This window comes from Ambystoma mexicanum, chromosome 8 (assembly GCF_040938575.1).
Source record: "Ambystoma mexicanum isolate Mex_15411 chromosome 8, UKY_AmexF1_1, whole genome shotgun sequence".
Lineage (NCBI taxonomy): Eukaryota > Metazoa > Chordata > Amphibia > Caudata > Ambystomatidae > Ambystoma > Ambystoma mexicanum.
Genome location: NC_090929.1, coordinates 1,208,440,351 through 1,208,463,996, shown reverse-complemented (window position 1 = coordinate 1,208,463,996; position 23,646 = coordinate 1,208,440,351). Strand labels below are relative to the sequence as shown.

Here is a 23,646-nt window from a genome sequence, read left to right as displayed (position 1 = left end):
AACACACCTCCTTCACCACACAGCTCAGGGTCTCCGGTCTCACACAGTGGCCAAGAATCATATCAGTCTGCTAGAGCTTCTGGCAGTATTCAGAGCACTTCAAGCGTTTGAGCCCCACCTGTTGAACCTGTCAGTGCAGATCCTGACAGACAGCACAACAGCGATGTTTTACCTAAACAAACAGGGAGGGACTCGTTCGGCAAATCTGTCCAAGCTTGCCCAGAAAATTTGGATATGGGCACTCAGACGGAACATTTACCTGTCATCTCAACATGTTCCAGGGGATCTCAATTCGCTAGCAGACGCTTTGAGCAGAGATCCTCTCCCAGAAGAACACGAATGGTGTCTACTCAGAGAAGTCGTAGAAGACATCTTCTCACAGTGGGGTTTCCCCACTACAGACCTATTCGCCACAAGCGAAAACAGGCAAAGCCCAGGATTCGCATCCAGGTTCCCTCAGCCAGACTCCAAGGGGAACGCCCTGTGGATGAACTGGTCAGGAATGTTTGCCTACGCTTTTCCACCAACCCCTCTCACGAGGAAGGTGGTCAACAAGATGCACAGGGAATCGATGACGCTCATCCTAGTTGCTCCCATGTGGGCGAGGCAACTGCGGTTTCCACACCTACGCGAACCCATCAGACTCCCGTGCTGGTACAACCTACTGTCCCAGCACCAAGGTCAAACTGTGCATCCTCAACCCAGCTCAATGAACCTGGCAGCATGGCTCCTGAGGTCATAGAGTTTGGACATCTCAATTTGCCGCAGAGATGTATGGACATCCTAAAAGAGTCTAGGAAACCTAACACAAGGCACTGTTACTTTGATAAATGGAAAATATTTGTTATCTGGTGCCAGAATAAGCAAATCAACCCGGTTGATTGCACTCCTTCCAATATTGTCACATACATGCTCCACCTGCTGGATGCAGGGTTGGTATTTTAGCTCACTCAAGGTACACCTGGCAGCGCTGTCAGCCTACACCACCTCCCACAACAAGGTTTCGGGGTGGAAGGTACCGGTGGTTAAAGCCTTCATGGAAGGGGTAAAGAGACTCCACCTTCCAATTTCTAACCCACCACCTGGATGGGACCTTAATGTGGTACTTGCTAAGCTCATGGGTCCACCCTTTGAACCCATGCATAAAGCCAGTCTCAAACACCTGACCTCTAAAACTGCCTTCTTAGTAGCTATTAGAAGGGACAGTGCAATTCAGGCTCTGTCAGTGCAGGATCCTTTCTTTACTGTTCATAAGGATAAACTGGTTCTACGAACACACCCTAGGTTTTCACCTAAGTTCATCTCTAAATTCCACGTTAACCAGTCCTTTGAGCTTCAGGCCTTCTTCCAAGAACCCGAAAGCTCTTCTGAGGTGAAACTACACACTCTAGATGTGCAAAGAGCGGTCCTCTACTATGTAGACAAAACCAGGCTGCTAAGAAAAACGGACCAACTGTTTGTCTCCGTAGCTACAGGCAGAGAAGGAGATCGCGTCTCTAAAGGAGCCATCTCCAAGTGGATAGTCAATTGTATCCAGCTATGTTACTCCCTTTCTGAAAAGACTCTGCCGGGCCCACTCTACAAGAGGCATTGGGGCCACTCTGGCTTTCATTGCAAATGTACCCCTTGACACCATTTGCAAAGCAGCTACATGGAGCTCTATTCACACCTTTACCCAGCACTACTGCATTGACACTCATTCCAAGACAAATACTCAAGTGGGACAAGCGGTTCTAAGACATTTATTTGCTCATGACCCTTCTCACGTCCCACCTCCTTCTTCTGACACTGCTCGCTAATCTATGCACAGCATGTGATCAAAGCAGATTCCACAAGCCTCAGAAGGGATACATTACTCACCGTAATCGTATTTCTGATGCTTGTATCTGCTTAGATTCACATGCCCCCGCCCTTCCTCCCCTCTGAGAGAAGGCGCATGGATGCTTGTAGTCTTATCTTTCTATCTATCTGCTTGGATAATCTGTACTCGCGCCACTCCTCATGCTACCTCATGTCAGAAAAAACACAATCTGAGGGCCCTACATGCGTGAGGCATCATGGGTACAGTGGACGTCACACTAGGGATAGTATTACTGTCACGCCCTGTGTCTACGCCCATTTTCGAGTTTCGAAAATCAAACTGTAATACTCTGCAGCTTCCACTAGATGCCGGCCTATGCACAGCATGTGAATCTAAGCAGATACAAGCATCAGAAATACGATTACGGTGAGTAATGTATCCCATATGTACACTCTTGCATATTCTTGGATTTTGATATCAATTATTTTCATCATTCTTTTTGAACATATAATCATATCAGTCACTCTATTGATATTATTGTGTACAAGAGTATATTGGATTTATTTATTTATGTTTATTTACCGGTGTTATACAACAACAACATATTCTTGGATGTACAGGGAAGAGGTGGATGGAGAACACTCAACCCTGTCCCCATTTAACCCCAGTCTATGTATTGTTCAATTGCTACTTTTCTTACTTCTACCAGGGTCAATCCATTGATTCAATCCTAATTATGTATACAAGGATTCTAAAAACAGTCACTGTGCGTTTAATGCTTGGAACAAACCTCAGTTCATTTCATGTCCACATTTAAAATACATTAGTATCTAAGGTAAGTCTAATACATCTCAATTAAAATATTAATTTAGCCTCCATTTGTCTCATTTGTCCTTCACAATTACCTCCTCTGTCGTTCATTTGGATCGTCCTAAACCTGAAAAATCATAACTGTTCCATGTTGTCCACTGGAGGTTCTTCTGCCATTGTTCGCATACAAATATATTTAATGCCTAAACAGTACTGGTTCTTCTAAATAATAACTTAAATGTGAAATGTTTAGAAATTACCCTTCAGCTCCATTAAGTGGGAAATGGTTATTCCCTCGTAGACTTCTACCAGGGTTCCTGCCTCGATCAGTAGTATTAATTGGAAAGCAATGGTGCCATAGTAACCAATTGGACACAAGTGCAGAAAACCTTTATAGAGGGAATGTTCCAAGAAATGTTTTTCAATGCAGTATTCCATTCCTGAATGGATAATGAATATATTATTTCGTTTTTATAACTTATTGATATCAAAATATCTATTTTAATTTGACAAGGGATGTAAGACTGTATGAATGAATATAGCACTCTACGCATCTTGAGCTAGATCCAACCTTAAATAATCATCATACTATGTTTTCTTATGCAGTTGGATGTACTTTGTAATGGTGAAATCATGGGAAAGGATCATACAATGGAATTCATCTATATGACGCGATGGAGACTCAGAGGGGAAACTGTAAGTAAACATTAATGTATAGTAAATTACTTATAACTATATGAAAAAAGGTTTAAAGTTAAATTTACTATCAAAACTAGACACTTGTTTTTCCTGCATTGAGTTTATTGTTCACTATTGTCACATCAGACTGGGAACCCTCTGAAATATTATAGTGAAAAGAAGGTTCTACCTCCAAGTATAACACATTCCCCAGGTAAATATGTTTATATTGCTTTAAGAAATGTGGTGAGATTACCTTTATGGCTCTAGGTATCACTACGGGGGCAACTTAAAAGGCTGGGTGCCTCCAATAGCCAGTAGATTCTGGGCTCAAAGGGCAGTATGAGGAGGATCCCCTGGTCACCCTTCCCTAGTCTGAGTTGCATGTCAGCAGATACAAAGCCCCCTTCTCCAACTATGAAAGATTGAAACTCTTTCTAGGCAGACCACAGCCTGAGAAAGGAAAAACAAAGGCCTCACTTAAGCCAAAGTCTGTTTCATTCACAAAGTTTTAGCAGCGCTTGTCCTAATACGGTTAGTCCCACCCGCTGTGCCAGCAGAGTCATTTCCAAGCCCCTGTGAGATGTCTGTGAGCCTCATGGACCCGCTCTTGATACAATGTTGGACGTTCACAGCTTTCCAACCATGGGTGTCTCTGTCGTATCAAAGGACTTACTTCAAATACCCAGTGATCCACTGCAGAGCTTCTGACACCCATGCTTGAATGAAGGTTGCGAATTGAGACTTTCTGACTGCTGGTTTTCTCATGTGTGACACAACCTTAACAATTCACTGTCTCCCATCAGAGTATTCCTTCACCGGTTATCTAGTGTTGCAAATTCCCAGAAACCTAGCAGTCACTGAACCTTCATAAGGTTAAAACAGCTTGCCAAGAGTCTTTCCAGCATGCAGTTCCCATGCTGAGAATATAAAAGACTTGGGTCCTTCACAGGCAGCCCCAGGGAGAGAGACATTCAAGATGGCGGACAGGCCAGGTGCAACTTTGGTCCGGCCCCCTATTTTTATTTTTATTTTATTTTATTTATGTATTACATTTTTGTAATGCCCAAACCCACAGGTATCACAGCGTTTGTACAACAGAAATTAGTAGCCGAGTCGGGCAAGACAATGTAAGGTGGTTAGACAGATCAGGTACACATACAAAAAGTACTTGGTGCACATTCTGACGCAGAGGGCGGGGCTCCAAGGTCGTGGAAGAGTTAGTCATGTTTATCAAACAGCCAGGTTTTTAGTAGTCTCTTGAATGCTGTGTAGGATGGCTTGTTTCTGATAAGGGGCAGAAAAGAGTTCCAGAGGGTTGGGGCCGTGATGCCGAAACTTTCACCACCTGCCCTGACAAATGTGAAACGGGAATTGGCCTGAGTGATATGGTTCGAGGAGCGAAGGGATCGACTCTGATATTTCCGAGCTTCTTTGTAGATGCATCAGTGCACAATGCATATGTTTTTAAAGTCAATCCGGGCTTTGGTGGGAAACCAGTGGGCTTTGCGCTGAGTCGTAGTGAGCCCAGGCCCAAGCTGAGGCCAGTTGCACAAAGGCGAAGTAGCTGATCCCAACAGTTCCCCAATTTCCATACACAGGTTCATCCACAATCTAAGAGCCCAACCCAGGGATAGCACTGTAAAAAACAGTGATCACGGTCAGTCATTGCGGGTTGTTGAAGACGGTAGTGCCTGATTCGAGACAGTTGGATGGATATAACAGGGCTCGTGAGGTTGAGTTGAAGGCCTTGTAGGCAATCGGGGGTGTAGGGGCAGAAGGAGGTGTGAATGTCCGAGGTGATGAAAGTAACGAGGAGGACAAGGGGGTAACATCAGGAGGTACAGAAATGGAAATGTTGGTAACATTAGAAGGCAAAGGATGTACAGAGGAGGACGAGGTGGTAACATCAGGAGGTGGCGGTGGTAACAACAGAAGATGAAAGTGGTACAGAGCAGGAGGAGTTCATAATATCAGGAGGTAAAGGCAGTACAGAGGAGAAGGAGAAGAGCAGTCCGGCAGGTAGTCAGATCAAGAAGGTTCCAGCAGGCTAGGTTGGCTCTCGTCGGGACCAACGGTTGGGAGTAAGAACAAGACCCAGGAAAAGAGGCCAGCACATGGCTTGTAAAGGCTACCAAGTGTGGGAGGCCCCGAGTTTGTTGGAATGATGGAGCCCAGCCCTAGAGCCAAACAGAGCAAAGAGTGGTGCCTGCAATGACCCCTGGTACTCAATCCAGAAGAAAAGCTAAATCTACATAAGTAGTTGGTTGAGAGCAATATTTGAGGCCTGGAACATGAAGATCCTGACAATGATCCTAAATGCATGCAACAGAAGTAGGAAGAAAGTCCAAGCACCTGGGGTTATCATCACTTCCTCTGAGTTTTCAGAAGATGTATATGCTGGGACGGAAGGTAATCCAGTTGTCCTCAATGTAATTAAAGCACTAATATTACGTGTTTTATTCCATTATGAAAGAGATTTCAGGAACAAGGTACATTCTTTAATTGCATTTCTTCCTGAGGACAAATAGAGAGAGGCAGAGGACGTATTCATAGTTAATGTGTTGGCTTCAGATAATATTTTAGAGAACTACTCTTGAATCAATCAATTAATGTTTCAGGGAGATAAATGGTGGGGTATTGTAAAGACATGGTTTAAGTGAGCCTATTTTCTTACTTGAGGCAGTTCAGCTGTTTGGTGATAGAAAGGATGATACCTTGGTCACTATGAAACTGTGATAGGCACAGTGAAAGCTACATGTGTATCTACACTGAGAAATCCTTTACCTGCTTCCGTATTCTATTGTGGAAGACATGGGTTGGTTTCTTAACAAATGCATGAGATTTACCATCTGTCTTCTTGACCGTATGGATAGAAGCCATCTCAGAGAGGTCCAAGGTCTTCCTGTAACTAGCCATGGGCAACCCAGAATAGGATCTCCAGCTCAAGAAGCAGCGCTTAAGCAACCCAAACAGGCTGGGCTTTCCTCACTTCCCTACCATCCGTGGCAGCATAGTGGGAGTGAGAGTAGCGAGCTTTTGAGAGGCTTGGTTCTTTATAACGTAAATTAATTGGGTGCTGAAATTTAAACAGGGAGGCATTTGTTGTAGATTCCAAAAAGGCATTCATGTCCTCCATTCAGCTGATGCAGTGGGTGAAACATAATATGCAACTTTCCTCATGTTAGATAATGCTGATAGCAGTGCAGATATGATAGCTCAGTGAGTTACCCTGTCTGGAACATCTATTTCTATATATTTCATTATGTAAAGTGCCACTAACCGTTTCTTGCCACTTACGTACAATAAGTACTCAAAGATAGTGAAGGAAATTTGGCCATTGAGAAGAGCCATTTTTTCAAGGCACTTTAGTTTTGGTGCACCTCCACGACCCATTCACCATTCACCATCCGACATTCACGGCTGGATGACTTGCTGCAGACCTGCTCACTTCACTTATCTATTTTTGTAGGCTCCCTTCTGGAGCTCACTGACCTGCTGAGATCACTGGAACGTGTTGCCAATTGAAGTAATAAACACAGAAGTGAGATGCTAACAGCCTTTATTAAGATTGTTGAATCGGGTCCCACCAGCGACTTATGCAATCAGGCACCAACTGATGAAGTTGAAATCACCTATGCATTTGTGTCGCGGATTCCTTAACATGAGCATGTTATCAGATGCCAAAGTACTGTTCCTTTCTGTAGAGGTCAATTATTTACATGTGAAACCTGCAACTTTATGTCTTAAGACTGTTGTAGTTCAACAGCCGATTCGGTGCTGAAGAAAATTGCTCATGATGGAGATCTTTGGTCCATCCGTCACCATGTTTGCCATGCTTTTTCCCCTGCACCCTAATGATGTGATCTGGCCGACTGCAGGAGCACTAAGCAAGAATAGGGCTCAGACAATATCTGCTACTCTGGATTCTCCTATAGTTACTCACTAGTCACTGATAGAACCAGTTAGTTTGTAATTTATATAGCGCTTTACGCCAAAGCGCTGAACAAAAAACACAGTACAATCAAATATAAGATCACAAGCTATACAAAATGTTCTTTAAGACTGAAGAAGATAGTTCTTAAGAGAAGTACGAAATAGAGAGTAAGAAGTGATAGAACGAAGAGAAAGTGGGAGAGAGTTCCAGTAAGGCAAGGTAAGCAAATAAACAGAACAAAATTGTGATTGGGCATAGGAGTGCGGGGGGAACTGATGATAAGTATTGAGACTGAGGATTGGATGATATTTGGAGTTTTAATGGTGGACCTTTATCCGTGTCTCCATCTCAGGTCCCCTGCACCTTGGATCATCTGCTACTATAGCCTACATGAGCCAGAGATTCAGATGGCTGCAGAGCGATGATTCTACATGGAAATAGGTCTGCTTTTCAAAATATGTAATTTCAGGATGGATGTGAACATCTTGTCCTGCTTCCTAGAGATAATGCACTGATGCAGCGTGTCCCATGTGAGGAACCTGAGGGCATCCTCACTTCTTTTTCCCCAGAATACTCCTCTCAGGTGGCCAGGGAAAGGCCATCGCTTTTGTATCCCGACCCTGGGGGTGGATATGGGAGGGAGGATTACCTGGGTGGAGGGAACTTGGGGAGTGGGGAGAGGATGTCCTTAGGTGAGACATGGTATCCCCATTCCCTTTCCAAATCGATCCTTCGAATGGATTGTGTCCTCCCACGTATTCCTCATCTTTGATAATTGTCTTGCAGCTTCAGTTGCTTTCGACAGAGGGCGCTGTGCGGTAGCGTCCATGACTCGATGTCCCTCGATGGCCTCTGTCCGATGGTCGACGTCATTCGCAGGATATGTAGCACGCACAGCACCCGTTGGCTTCAGTTCTGTTTTTCCAACGCAGCTTTTGCAAGAAATTACGGCACGCTTCGGTTCGTTAAATAAAATGTCATGTCTTCACTGTCGACTCGCATCGACGCCCAAGACAGGTTTTAAGAAATGTCAGGTTTGCAGGTCGAAGATGTCCACCCTGACCGCCACTGCGTTTGCCTATGTGCCTCGGCACTTAGCATCATACGAAGGAGTGCAAATCTTGTCAGGCGATGACTGACAAGGCTCTGAGAGAGCGCAAAGGTAATTTAATTGGCGGTGGGTAGAATTCCAAAATCCCCTTCTGTCCCGTAAAACCGTACTTCGGATGAGTCGAGAGATTCTCCTCTTTGAAAAAGATCTAAGAAATCTCGATCGAGAAGTCATTCACATCATTCTTCATTTTCCTCAAGGAAGTTGAAGAAAAGACGCCATAGATCTCGTTCCTCGAGGGACTCCTCACCTGAGAGAATAACATACGACTCCCCAGCGAAATGGGAAGAGTTTCGGAGGGAGATGAAAATCTTCGAGAGAGAAGCCCCTTCTCCCTCGATAGATCAGAAGAAAGACCATGCCTCGGTCGCTCTGCATAAAGACGACAAAGGAAAGTCTAAGGCTAAACCCTGTGCACCCTCGAATCCGGGACGCAAGCCTGACGAACATCGAGAGCCTTTGAAGCCTCGAAAGAGTGAAAAGGTGTCGAGAACCTCGATGAGTCGAGAGTCCAGCCATTCGAGGGTTTTGTCGAATCCCATTTTGCCCTTTCATATTGCTTTGCAAAAAAGGGTTACAATAAATTGGGAAACCCCAGATTCTATTTCTGCGGTTAATAAGAATTTCCCCAAGAAATATAGACTGTCAAACAGTGACCCAGATTACTTGACCAAGCACCCGACTCCAGAAAGTCTGGTGATCCAAGCAGCCACGTCCACGAACGAATCTGCTTACTCTACCATTCCTACAGACACGGATAATAAAACGGGTGGACGCTTGAGCGTGGAAAGTATTTACTGCTGGTAGCATGGCCTTGAAATCAGCAAATGCTACTTGTGCTTTAACTACATTTTCGTTCATCCTGTGGGATTGCGCAGCAATGGCGGCTGACACATCCCCAAAGGGGTAAAGAGAGGCGGCTTGCTGGCTATCATCAAGGATGGTAAGGAGACAATGTGTGAGTGCCTTCCGTCAGGTCTGGATACTGCACATGGTATTTGCAGATCCATGGCAACTAGCACTGTGCTAGGCAGATTTGCGTGGGTGAGGAAGTCTGGATTTGCACCAGACGTGCAATTTAGATTACTCAATGTGCCTTTTGAAGGCTTGAGACTGTTTGGTAGCAAGGCTGATGGAAGTCGCTATTAGACAGCCTCAACATTCCTACTCCGGTACGTCATCTTGGAGGGGTAAATCCTTTTGTTTCTACTCCTCAATTGGGAGAGGGAGAGGACAAGCCAGTCATAGAGGACAAAGAATATTCCCTCATGGTGGACGAGGAATCTGCCCAAGCAGCAGCAGCTTTGCCCTCAGCCGCTGCTTTAGTCACCTCAAAACCTCTCTGAGACCTTAATACACAAGACCCGAGTGGGAGGCAGGCTCCCACAGCATCTGAAAGAGCGGCGAGACATTACTTCAGATGCTTAGTGTTAGGGAGAATTCTCTGTTAAGGCTAATTTCCCAAACCTAGTGAGTCCCCCAGCAGCTTTGCTGAATTTTTGGGGTTTATTTTTTTCTCCGGCTAAGAGTGAGACTCTTTTTCTCCCACTCTTAGACATGATTTGAGATATCCTTTGACTTTGTAATGTGTTTTATGGGCTATGGGGTCTTTTACTCCATAGGATTTCATGTGGTTTTTGGTAAGTGTGTTACACAGCACCCTCAGTGCAGTAACACAGGGGTGTCATAGTGACCCCCAAACATAGACTCCATGCCCTGGGACTGACTACTGTCTCCCAGGGCTTGTAAAGTCACCATTGACTTTACTAGTCTTAAATTGTGAACAGAACCAGTACAAACCATCATATTGTGGTAGTACTGGTAAGGGTAATTAGATTGCCCCTGGTCTGTTTTTCGAGGGGGCACTGTGCAGTCCCCCCTCGTCGGGTTTCTGGCTGGTGGCAGTGGTTACCACGCGAAATATTCCACCGGAATATTTCCTATGTAATTTTCCCATTCATTTTAAACGCACCACTTTTTTGGTGCAATGTTAAAGATACCGCCGGGTTATTTATTTAATATTTCTCCAGCATGGGGTCTGGCATGGATTCACATGCTCATGAATATTCCCCGTCGTCAGGCTGGGAATCCTCGGTAAAGAAAAAACCAGTATCAGTTTCGTTCTGATCTGTCTTTCGTAGTAATAACCAATCACTGGTCTCTGCGTCATACTGACCACAGCCAATGACTGCCCTCTACCTAAGCACCGCCTCTGGCAGCCATCTTCAGATTTTTACCGCACGTTCATGTGTTGGGATCCTCGTGCTATTGCTCTCGAGCGTTAGTGCTATTTTTTCGCGGTTTTTTCACAAAAACTCGATTCTTTCGGTCAAAAGAGCCTCAAGCTCCACCGATCCTACATCCGATCTACGGGGACCCGTGTCGGATTCGTCTGCGCCCCTCAAGGGTGAAGATTTCGTCGAGCTACACTTCGGAGGACTCCAGAAGCTTCTCAGGCCCGGTCTCGGAGATGGCCCAGGAGAAGGGAAGCTCGACGCCCGGAAAGCTGTTCAGGGTCTGCCCTGGATGCCAGCTGCAGAACGTCTTTAAGGAGGACGAACACTCTTTCTGCCTTTATTGCCTTCATGAGGACAAGACGCACGTGGAGAAGGACTGTGCGTTTTGCGGCAACATGTCGGAACGGACCATGAAGGACCGTCATCAACGTCTCGCCAACTGGCTGGAGGGTAAGAGCCCGTCTGGCGAGAAGAAGAAGAAACCCGAGCGGTCTTCTAAGACCTTTGAGGGCGCCCCGGCGACGGGGGCCCAACATAAGGCTAAGCACCGCGAGTCCGCTGGCACCGGGAGCGCCGAACGGTCGGGCTCTACGGGCGCCAGGCAGGGCGCACCCTCCCCGGCACCATCAACCACGAGCCAACGCTCTGGGTCGGGTAAGAGGAAGGCCGAGCACCCGGCGAAGCTCCTGGAGAGGCCCCGGTCGAGCTCTAAGGCAGAGGAGGAGCGTGGCAGTGCCCCCTCCCTCAAGGATAAGGCGGTGAGCGCACCTAAGGTGGTGAAGGCCTTGATCCATCCGACCAAGCCCTCTATCGAGACGGTTGCGGCGGCCCTGGCTCAGCCTGTGGAGGCTGCGCCAGTGGTAGCGACCTCGGGGCCCAGAATCTCCCTGCCTCCTCGGAGGGAGTCTTCTTTTGTGCCCGTCGATAGGACCCCCGTGAAACCCCCCGTGGGGAAGAAGAAGGGGGGGCAGGGCGTCGTCGTAGATTCGGCCTCAACCTCAGAAGAGGAGCTGATCGAGGTCTTAAGCCACGGCCTAGGCGTGGAAGAAGGCCTACCCGTCGGAATGGACCCCGACGCAGGTGACGACGACGACGACATCGTCGAGGATACCGACGGGGCCCCTGCTCGCCCGTCGGATTCCCCTCTGCCAGCGCCGCAAGACAACTCGGCGGCCATTTTGTTGGCCATACAGTCCTTATGTTCCGAGATAAGGACGAGACTGCCGTTACCGACGGAAGAACCTTTCCCGTCGGGGGATCCAGAACCGGGACCTTCTGGTGTTCCCCCTGCCAAGAAAAGAAGGATTCATCCACCACCTCCTTTTCAACCGTCGCGCCCCGTCCAGCCCTCTCCCCCGTCCACCCGAGGGGATGATACGGGGACTGACACGGCAGCGACGGGTACCGACGAGGAGGCATACGACGAGGATATTCCGTCGTCGCCTCCCGCCAGGGCTTCTCCGCCCGACGAGATCGGATCCTTCCACTCCATGATCTCCAGGGCTTCCGAGCTTTTCCAACTCTGCCCTGAGGAGAAGAAAAAGGAAGGCTTCCTTTATCAGCGGCGCGAGGCCAAGAGGAAGACGGTCCTCGCAGTGCCTCTGTTGGACGACATTTGGGATGAGGGCCTTTCCCTCCTCAAGAACCCTTCCACGACGCCAGCTAGAAGAGACCGGTACGAGAAGAAGTACCGGGTCCCGGACACGGCCCCCCTGTGCCTCCGGGCACAGCCTACCCCGGATTCCGTCGTCTCCGCGGCAGCCAGGAAGAAAGCGGGGGGGGGTGCGGCCTCCACATCGACTTCCCCGCCGGACGGCGAGGGAAAGAAATTGGATGCTATGGGACGTAGAGTCATCTCGTCGGCAGCGACGACGATTAAAGCGGCCAACGCTTTGGCTATCGTGGCTCGCTACGACAGGGAGCTCTGGTACAAGATAGCTCCCCTGCTGGATTTTCTGCCGGACGACAAAAGGGCGGAGGCCCTGGAGATCCTGCAGGAAGGTGAGGTGGCCTCGGACCACGCCATCACCGTGGCGACAGACATCGCCGACACTGGGTTCCGCCAGTTGGGCAACGGCGTTTGCCTTCGACGTCGTGGATGGCTCAAAGCTACGGATTTCCGGCAGGACGTCCAGACCAGAGTCCTGGACATGCCCTTCGACGGGAACAACCTGTTTGGGAAGACAGTGGACGATTCCCTTCAGGCCATCAAGGCGGATACTGAGACGGCCAGGGCCCTCGGAGTCCTGCAGCAACGTCGGACGCCCTTTCGGAGCAGCGGAGGCAAGGGCGCCTCCAGAGGTTCCGGCGGCGGTTTCGCTTCCTACCGTCAAGCGGCCCGCTCGTCGTCGCAAGAGGCCTACAGAGGACGAGGCAAGTCTAGCGGACCCCGCCGTCGTCGCCCAGGAGGTCAAGGCGGCAAAGCCGCGTCCAAGCAGGATTGAACCGGCTGTGGGGTCGGGCCCCCACCGGAGCACCCCGGTGGGAGGCCGGCTGGCGGGCTTCGTCAGCGTGTGGGAGTCCATCTCCACCGACCGTTGGGTTCTGGACGCCCTGGCCCGGGGTCACGCGCTCGAGTTTCAAAGAAGGTGCCCGCGTGTCCCCCCCGTGGCCAGGAAAGAACTTCACGTCCCTCAACTTCTCCTGGAGGTAAAGGCGATGCTCAGAAAGGGCGCCATCGAAATCGTCCCAAAGAGGCTTCGGGGCTCCGGAGTTTACTCGAGATACTTCCTCGTGAAGAAGAAGACGGGAGGATGGCGCCCCATCCTAGACCTCCGACGTCTGAACAAGTTCATCAAGGCGCAGAAGTTCCGGATGGTCACCCTCCAGCACGTCCTGGGCCAGCTGGAGGAAGGGGATTTCCTGTCGTCGTTGGATTTGGAGGATGCCTACTTCCACATTCCCATCCTAAAGGGGCACCGAAAATTCCTCAGGTTCGTGGTCCAAGGGCGTCATTACCAGTTCAGAGCCCTCCCCTTCGGACTACGGTCGGCACCCAGGGTATTCACCAAGTGCCTCGCACCGGTGGCGGCGCAGCTGCGCCGCGAGGGGATCCACGTCTACCCCTACCTGGACGACTGGCTCATCCGCGCCAAGACGAGGGAACTCGCTGTGGTTCACACGGCAAGGACCGTCCAACTCCTCACGGACCTGGGATTCTTCGTGAACTACGCCAAATCCCACCTGGTGCCCGCGCAAGTCGCACTGTTTCTCGGAGCGAGGCTCGACACAGTGTCCCTTCTGGCCTCCCCGTCGGAGGAGAGGACCAGGACCATCTTGGGCAAGGTGCAACGGATGTTGGTGGCCGACGCGGCCAAAGTGAGGTCCATCAAGTCCCTCCTCGGGATGATGTCTTCCTGCATCTACCTCATTCCCATGTGCAGGCTCCGGATGCGGCCGTTGCAAGAATTCCTGGATGCGCGCTGGATTCAGACGACGGGCAGCTTCGAGGAAAGGATCAAGCTCGACGAGAACTTCCGACGAGCGATACGGTGGTGGGGCACCCGCGCGCATCTGACGGCGGGCATGGACTTCCAGACCCCAGCCACCAGGAGACTGTGACTACGGATGCCTCCCTGGAAGGGTGGGGAGCGCACACCGAAAATCTGCACGCAAAGGGACTCTGGCTCCCGACGGAGAAGTCCCTGCATATCAACGTCCTGGAGCTCCGTGCAGTGTTTTGGGCCCTCAGGTCCTTCCTTCCGTCCCTCAAGGGCAAGGTGGTGAGGATCTTCACCGACAACACCACCACCATGTTTTACATCAGGAAACAGGGCGGAACCAGGTCCCCAGCGCTGTCCAAGGAGGCGCAGGACCTGTGGCATTGGGCCGTCGCCCAAGGGATTTTTCTGGTGCCGTTTCATCTGGCAGGGATAAAAAACACCATCGCCGACTCACTCAGCAGGGAGCTGCGCTCGTGCCACGAGTGGGAACTACGGCAGGATCTGGTGGATCGCCTCTTCCGACGGTGGGGCACACCCCAGATCGACCTGTTCGCGACGGCGACGAACACCAAGTGCCGGAGGTTCGCCAGCAGGTTTCCCCAGACGAGGAGCATGGGCGATGCTTTCTCGTTCCCCTGGGAGGGCCTGTTCCTCTACGCGTTCCCTCCCTTGCCTCTGCTAATCCGGCTCGTCAACCAGCTCAAGAGGTCACGGTGCAGGATGATCCTCGTCGCACCTGCGTGGCCGAGGCAGATATGGTTCCCGGACCTTCTGGACTTGTCAGCGTCCCCGCCGATCAAGCTGCCGGCGGACGCGGATCTACTCTCCAGGGAAGGAGGCGCCATCCTCCACCACGACCCGAAGTCGCTGAACTTGCAGGCCTGGCTCCTGCAGCGCTAGAGTTTGGAGGATACGACATACCGGCCGATTGCAGAGAGGTTCTTGCAAAGGCCAGGGCGTCCTCGACTCTTAAATGCTACGGACACAAATGGAAGAGGTTCTCTGTCTGGTGCCACGCACAGAAGATTAACCCTCTACGGATTACGGCTCCCCAAGTGCTGCCGTACCTGCTGACGCTGGCCAAAGCTGGTCTGACACACGCGTCCATCAAGATTCATCTTGCTGCGATCTCCCGATACACCAGAACCACGGGGCGGACGTCCTTGTGGTCTCATCGTCTGGTGAAAGAGTTCATGAAGGGACTGTTCAGATCGTTCCCGCCGGTGAAGGCTCCGGCCCCGGCGTGGGAGCTCAACGTGGTGCTGACCAAGCTCATGGGACCTCCGTTCGAGCCTCTGCACTCGGCCCCGTTGAAGTTTCTATCGTGGAAAACAGCTTTTCTTGTGGCCATCACCTCCGCACGACGAGTGGGAGAGATCCAGGCCCTTTCCTGCAAGGCCCCGTACTTGACTTTCCACGACACGAGGGTAGTGCTCAGGACGCACCCCTCCTTCATGCCCAAGGTGCCGTCGGACTTCCACCTCAACGAACCCTTGGTGTTGCCTGTGTTCTTCCCGTCGCCTTCGTCGCCGGCTGAGAGGACTTTGCACTCGCTGGATGTGGCTAGAGCGCTGAAGTTCTACGTAGACCGCACGAAGTGTTTTCGGAAGACGTCACAACTCTTTGTGAACTTTGGACCTGTCAATCAGGGGAAGGCTCTCTCGAAGGCTTCCATTTCCAGATGGCTCTCCGGCTGTATCATGTACTGTCATCGGTTGGCAAACCGACCGCTGCCTGGCCGTCCGAGAGCCCATTCCACCAGAGCGATCGCAGCTACCACGGCGTTCCTATCTGGTGTGCCCCTGCTGGACATATGCAGGGCTGCTACGTGGAGGTCGACGCACACCTTCACGAAATTCTACTGCGTCGACCGGGATTCCAGGGAGGAGTCCAGGGTCGGCCAAGCAGTGCTGCGCAACCTGTTCGCCTGAGGTGAGCCTGGTGAGGAGGTAAGATGCTTAATGTTGAGTTTATGTGATGCTTAATGTTGAGCCTTTGCCACCTCCCGTGGTTGTGCATGTGTGTACTGCTATGTATTCTTTATTCATGAGCATGTGAATCCATGCCAGACCCCATGCTGGAGAAGGAACAAGTTACTTACCTGTAACTGTTGTTCTCCAGCATGGGTCTGGCATGGATTCACATGCGAACCCTCCCGCCTACCCCTCTGCGGCTCTTCACTTGGTCATACTGCCACTTCACGTGCTTCCAAATCTGAAGATGGCTGCCAGAGGCGGTGCTTAGGTAGAGGGCAGTCATTGGCTGTGGTCAGTATGACGCAGAGACCAGTGATTGGTTATTACTACGAAAGACAGATCAGAACGAAACTGATACTGGTTTTTTCTTTACCGAGGATTCCCAGCCTGACGACGGGGAATATTCATGAGCATGTGAATCCATGCCAGACCCATGCTGGAGAACAACAGTTACAGGTAAGTAACTTGTTCCTTATTCCCCAGTTGGGTCTTTTTGCCAGGACTCGGTTTTAAAATGGCGTTTGTGTTCGCCTCTGTAACACCAACCCAAGTCGAGCCCTTTGTTCCACTTTTTGGCAGGCTTCTGCACAGAAGCCTCCAAAAGTGGTGTCACTCTGTCTGGGTCTACAGGATGTGTGGGAGGGGGGTTTAGGCACCATGGACTGAGTTGCCTCGGCAACTCAAGTCACACTCTTGTGTGATTGGCCCAGTGGTGAGCCCCTCGGCTCACCACTTAGCATGTTTCAGTGACAGCTAGGACTGATGAATGGGGGTTTTCTGCATAAAAGCAGGGCTTTGGGGACTGGAACTTCATAAGTCGCCACAGGACCAAAGAATCCGAAGAGGGAGAAGCTGAGCCGACCTGCAACGACGACACCACCGGTGGAGCCCCGCTGAACCGTCTCACCACTTCCCAACGACAGAGAAGATCTTCATCCCGGAGAGTCTTCTTCCTCTGAACTGGTGGGGATAACCAGTTCGCCCTGTTTTTCGCCTTCCTGGATCATCTCGTGGTCGAATCGCCTGTGCCAAGCACCCCGGCGGCCAGATAGCCACGCTTCACCACTACCGCGAATAAAAGGGTAGTACCTTTTAACCGGGAAACTCCGCGGCTGGTTTCTTCCCTGGCAGTGCAACGACCTCCAGCTTTCCTCCACGTCGAGATCGTCTCTTCCCCTGGACGAAGCACCGACTTGCACCCCCTGCCAGGAACAACTGCCCCCGCTGGAGCTTTCTCACCATTTCAGGTACTGTGTCTAGTCTGGTCTCCCTTGCAACAGACTGATCAAGGTGTCCCGTAAATCCTTGACTCTCTGTCCTGGGGTGACTTGGGACCTGCTAACTAACTTTTCCTGAACTGAACCAACCAATTTTGAACTATCTGCAAGGACTTTTTAAAGTATTATTCAACTGTGTGATCTTGGACACATTCTGCCTTGCTCTCTCCAAGAGTGGGCCTGGTCTATGAACGTTCTTGCTCTAACAGTAAACTCTGCCTTTCTGACTTGCTGTGGTTCTTTTTAAAGTGTTGGTATTGTGTACTTTCCTAATTCTGCCTTTTCCCTCCCTTTTTAACTAACTTATTGGAGTGCCATCTTAGGTTAAGCGCTCACCTCTGTCTGCAAATAAGTGGTGTTTTAACTAAGTGTCACTGCCGCCGGCGACTGGCGTTTGTGGCGAAGGTGGAAACAGGGACGCCATTGAAGTGTTCCGTTACGTTCCTTCTCCGTCTACCAGACTCGGTCTAGTTGTTTCCAAGATGGCCGCCGCCGTTTGTTTATCTCGCTCGGCTGCCGGCGGCTCGGATCGTTGCAACTGAGTTCATTCTCGCCCCGTTGCTTGCGCTAGTTTTCCCTGACAGTTCTTGTCCTGCTATTACGCCTTGTTTCAGCATCTATTTTCCTCCTCCTCCAGTTTCCGTTAGGCTCTCCCCCTTCTCTTTGTTCCCGCTTGCCTTCTCCCTTGTTTTTCCCGTGCTGTTTCCCTGCTGCCTTTCTTCGCTCTTGGATTCCCTCAGACTCCCGGATTCTCCCGTTCTCGCTTGTCCTCCACCCTGAGGGATACTTACCTGTATCCCGCTTCCTCCAACTAACGGTCTGCAGAGACACGCCGACCTCACTGTTCCTGGGTATCGGCGGAGGACCAATTCAACCTACTACAGATCAGACGACTTCCATAGCCTTCTCGACTACCTCTGATCCAGGGGTTTTTTGCCATCCAGTGGCTTTTTCCCCTCTGGCTGTCGCGGAGGGGTGTCACCGTGGGTTTTCTCTGTCCTGGAGTCACGGTGGCTTCCTTCCGAGGTAGACCTTATCTGCAAAAAAAGAAGAAGCCTTACATAGGACTTACCCGCCGGAAGAAACTGGACTATTCAGGTGAGGAGGAGGTGATTGGGGAATGTTATAACTCGAGTGAAGACGAAGACATAGCTGATCATCTAGCGGGTCCCGTAGCCCATAGAGCCAGTCTTGATAGCTTGCAACGCCAAAAAGAAGTTATGGCTACGCCACAACAACTGCAAGAGCTAGTGACAGCTGTCCAAACCCTCAACGCAGAAGTCCAAACACTCAAGGCTGACAACGTGGCGCTCCAGCAAAGAGTAGCTGCAAGAGAACAACAGACATCTGATTTACCCCCACTACCCCTGGTGTCGGGTAAATTCGACGGCTCGGAAAGAAAGGTTAAGGAATTTCTGGAAGCCTGTAATATCCATTTCACCTTCCGCAGGAATGCATTTTCCACAGATCATTCCAAGGTGGGTTTCATGATCACGCACATGACGGGAAACGCCTTAGCATGGGCTACTCCATTGGTATCCCTATCAGACCCAGTTTTGCAGGACTACGCGGCCTTTAAGGAACTACTGATACACACCTTTTTGCGAACCGAAAGCTCACACGTGGCTAGCGAAGACCTGCTGGATGTGCGTCAAGGGAGTACCGACTTACTATCCTATATCTCCACCTTCAAGAAGCTCGCTGCAGAGGCCGGCTGGCAAGAGCAGGCCCAGTACGCCATATTCCGCAGGGGCTTGCGAGATGAGCTCAAGGATGAGCTTGCCCGGATCCCTCGCCCAGAAACCTTTTTAGATCTTCAGACTGCAGTTCTAAGAATCGATTTCCGCCTGACGGAACGAAAAAACGAAAAGAAGAAGGCTCGAGGTCCACATCCTTTCTTGGATACACCCCCGTTAGCCTCCTCACCTGCATCGCGTCCCGCCAGAGATGAACCCATGCAGGTCGGAACCACCAGATCTCCGTTGACTGCCGAAGAAAAGAAGAGGAGGCGTGAAGGGAATCTTTGTTTATATTGTGCAGCTGCCAACCATCTGCTGAGAGATTTCCCTGATGTGCCCCCAAGGAGATCGGGAAACGACCAGCCTCGATAGTCAGTGGAACAGACTTGTTCCTACACTACTCTTTCTGTGGCTTCATCTCGGATGAACGAAGATTTGCGTCTCATGGTTATAGCCATGCTCTACTGGATTGTGGGGCGGCTGGAAACTTCCTTGACACCTTTTGGGCTGATAAGGTGGGTCTGCTTAGGATTGAGAAAAAAGAGGACCAAAAGGTTGAAGGAGTGGATGTAAACCCCTATGTTCGGGACTCATTACTCACACCACCGAGGAGATTCAGGTATCCATTCACCAGCATTCTGAAACCATAAGATTTGACATCATACGGGCGGCCCACTTCCCGGTCATCTTAGGAATAGGCTGGCTCCGGAAACACAACCCAACAGTGGACTGGTCTAAGAATCTACTAAGTTTTCATTCCGCTTTCTGCCTACGAGAATGCATTCCGGAACCAACGTTCGAAACTGTTAAGACCATGTCCGCTGTCGAAAGTAGTTCCATCCATTGCATACCGGAACGTCTTTCCGAATACGCAGAAGTCTTTCAGGAGCAGACCCCCAACAAACTTCCTCCACATCGCCCAGAGGATTGTGGTATCGACCTTGTACCGCAGGCTTTGGTCCCCTTTGGGAGGATGTATCCCCTCTCTGTATCGGAAAAGGCTGTGCTCCGAAGTTACCTTGATGATAATTTAGCAAATGGACTCATAAGACCTTCCAAATCCCCCACAGGGGCCTCTCTGTTTTTCATACCCAAACGGGATACAAAGGAGCTGCGGCCCTGTATCGACTATCGGGGGTTAAACAGAGTAACCATAAAGGATCGGTACCCTATGCCCATCATCTCAGAGATTCTAGAGGCTGTTTAAGGCTCTGTTGTGTTTACTAAACTTGATCTACGGAATGCTTATCATCTACTCCGCATAAGAACAGGAGATGAGTGGAAGACGGCGTTTCGCACTCCCTATGGGTTGTTTGAATATCAAGTTATGCCGTTTGGCCTAGTCAATGCACCTTCCATTTTCCAAAGATTCATGGACCGATTGTTTTCAGACCTTCTAAACCTTAACACAGTGGTTTACCTGGATGACATTTTAGTCTTCTAACGGAGCCAGGAGGAACATACTCTGCATGTCAACGAGGTTTTGCGCAGACTACAACATCACAGTCTTCTGGTAAAACCTGAGAAATGTGCATTTGCTCAATCCTCGTTGTCATACTTGGGATTCATCCTATCCGACAAAGGGGTTACTATGGACCCAAGGAAGGTGGATGCCATCTTGTCATGGCCGTCGCCTTCTTCGGTTAAGGATATTCAACGTTTTTTGGGGCTGGCAAATTTCTATCGGAAGTTTATTCCGAGGTTTTCCCTACTCACTCTTCCCATTACATCCCTTCTCAAGAAATCCACAGGTCCTTTCATCTGGTCAAATGAGGCTGAAGAAAGCTTCCTCAGCTTAAAACACAAGTTCTGTACAGCTCCTATCTTGAAACAACCAGATCAACTACTACCTTTTATTCTGGAGACCGACGCTTCTGCAGCAGCCGTGGGTGCCGTTCTTCTTCAGAGAGTCAAGGACCTCGAGCATCCGGTGGCTTACTTCTCCAAGACTTTGAATCCTAGCCAACGCAACTACTCTGTCATAGAAAAGGAACTACTTGCTATGAAGCTGGCTTGTGTGGAGTGGAGGCATTTGCTCCAAGGGAGCCTATACCCGTTCCAGATACGAACAGACCATCAAAATCTGCAAATACTCAAGCAGCAAGAGTGTTATAACACCCGTCAGGCCAGATGGGCTCATTTTTTCGCCCAGTTTGATTTTGTCATCACATTCATCCCTGGCTCTCAAAATCTAGTCGCCGATGCTCTCTCTCGCAGAGATGATGTTATTTTCCCTTACAGCAAGGATCTTATGTTTCCTCGTACTCGGATCATATCTACAGTGTCTAGCTTTTTGGAGGAAGTACGAGGAGCCTACCTCCACGAACCTACTCTCAATGTGGGTAATCAACCAGTCACCACTAAGGACGGGTTGCACTTTATCCACGGAAGACTGTTCATTCCATCCATTAATCTCAGGCGACGGGTCACTCAGTGGTGCCACGATTCCAAGACAGCAGGCCATCGAGGAGTACAGGGCACTCTGGAACTTCTACAAAGGGCTTTCATCTGGCCCAACATGAAGGCCGATACTCAAGCCTATGTTCAATCCTGTATGGTGTGCTTACAAAGCAAATATACCACCTCGAAACCTTTGGGGCTGTTACAACAGGAACCAGTCCCACATGGTTCCAGGAAATGCATTTCTACGGATTTTATTGTGGAGTTACCGGTTTCCCGAGGCTGTACCTGCATAATGGTAACCGTAAACACGTTCTCGAAACTTGCACATTTTTCTCCTTTGGCAAAGATCCCGTCCGCCTCGGTCATGGCTGACGTATTCCTCAAGGACATTTTCAGGCTACATGGGCTTCCCCAAAAGATAATTTCAGACAGGGGCAGCCAGTATACCTCCAGATTCTGGGCAGCATTGTGTAATTCGTTGGGCGTTGAGAGAGCTCTTTCGTCGGGGTTTCACCCCCAGACAAATGGACAGACCGAAAGGTTAAATGGAACCTTAGAGCAGTACTTAAGGTGTTTCATAAATAAGCAGCAAGACATGTGGGTGGACCTACTCCCCACAGCAGAATTTGCATACAATAACGCTGTCCACACTGCTACAGGGATTAGCCCCTTCTTCTGTACCTGTTAGGGAGAATTCTCTGTTTAGGCTGAATTTCCCTACCTAGTGAGTCCCCCAGCAGCTTTGCTGGATTTCTGGGGTTTAATTTTTTTCTCCTGCCAAGAGTGAGACTCTTTTACCCTCACTCTTGGACATGTTGAAGTGTGTTTTCTTGGTTAAACCTTGTGTTGAATGGGCTATGGGGTCTCTTACTCCATAGGGCCTCATGTATTTTTGTGATGTGGGTCACACAGCACCCTCTGTGCCGTGACCCAGGGGTGTCCTAGGGACTCCCCAACATAGACTCCATACCCTGGGACTGACTACTGTCTCCCAGGGCATGTAAAGTCACCAAAGACTTTGCTAGTCTTGAATCCTGAACAGAACCAGTACAAACCATCATATTGTGGACGTACTGGCTGGGGCAATTCGATTGCCCCAGGGTCTGTTAGTCGAGGGGGCACGTCTCCGTCCCCCCTGATCGAGTTTTGGCTGGTGGCAGTGGAAACTACTTTTTATATTCGACCGCGAATATTTCCCTATGGGATTTCCCATTGTTTTAGGCTAACACATTTAATTATTTATTTACGGTAGCCTTAAACATACCACCGGTTTATATATTTATTTTTATAACTCCGGTTGGGACTTTTTGCCAAAACTTGATTCTAAAATGGCGTTGGTGTTCGCCTCTGTAACTCTGACCCAAAGTGGAGCCCTTTGTTCCACTTTTGGCGGGCTTCTCCACAGAAGCCCTCCAAAGTGGTGCCACTCTGTCTGGGGTACTTAGGAGGGGTGGAGGGGGATTTAGGCACCCTGGACTGAGTTACCTTGGTAACTCAAGTCGCACTCCGTCCTGATTGGCCCAAGTGGTGAGCCGCCCGGCTCACCACTTAGCATGGTTGAGTGACAGCTAGGCTGGGTGAATGGGGGTTTGCTGCATAAAAGCAGGGCTTTGGGGACTGGGACTTCAGAAGTCGCCACAGGACCAAGAATCCGACGAGGGAAGAGCTGAGCCGACCTGCTTCGACGACACCACCCGGTGGAGCCCTGCTGAACCGTCTCACCACTTTTTCCCGACGACCGAGGAGAACTCTTAACGGAGTGGCTCCTTCCCTTGACTGGTGGGGACAACCAGTTTTCGCCTTCTTTCCGTTCTTTGAGGTATCTCGTGGCCGCCTTGCCTGTGCCAAGCACCCCGGCAACCGGAATACCACACTTTACCCCCATACCGCGAAAGTCGGCACCAACCCTTTAACCGGAGGACTCCGCGGCTGGTTTCTTCCCGGGCAGTGCAACGACCCTCTTCTTCTGCTCTTCAGCGAGAACTTCTTCTCCCCTGACCGACGTCGAGCCCTGCTGCCACTGCCTGGAACAACTGCCACCGCTGGAGGATCCTTTCCGCTTAAGGTACTGTGTTCTGCCTGGCTTCCCTTGCTACCGACTGTACGGGGTAGATTTAGTCCCCGGCTTTCGAACCTGGGAGTGCCTGGGACACTTTGGCTAAACTTTCTGAGCCACTCTAACCTCTTTTTGACTCTTTGCAAGACTTTGAATCTCTAACTAACAGTGTGATCTT

The 23,646-nt window shown here is 50.1% G+C and overlaps 1 protein-coding gene across 2 annotated transcripts in view; it reads left to right on the top strand.

Annotated features, from left to right (window-relative positions):
* Positions 1-23,646, top strand: part of PCGF5 (polycomb group ring finger 5) — a 1,257,849-nt gene that overhangs the window by 932,962 nt on the left and 301,241 nt on the right. For both annotated transcript variants that reach the window (XM_069611309.1, XM_069611308.1), the window contains exon 8: positions 3,218-3,307. In XM_069611309.1, coding sequence (XP_069467410.1) covers positions 3,218-3,307 — 90 coding nt within the window. The remainder of the gene's footprint in view (positions 1-3,217; positions 3,308-23,646) is intronic.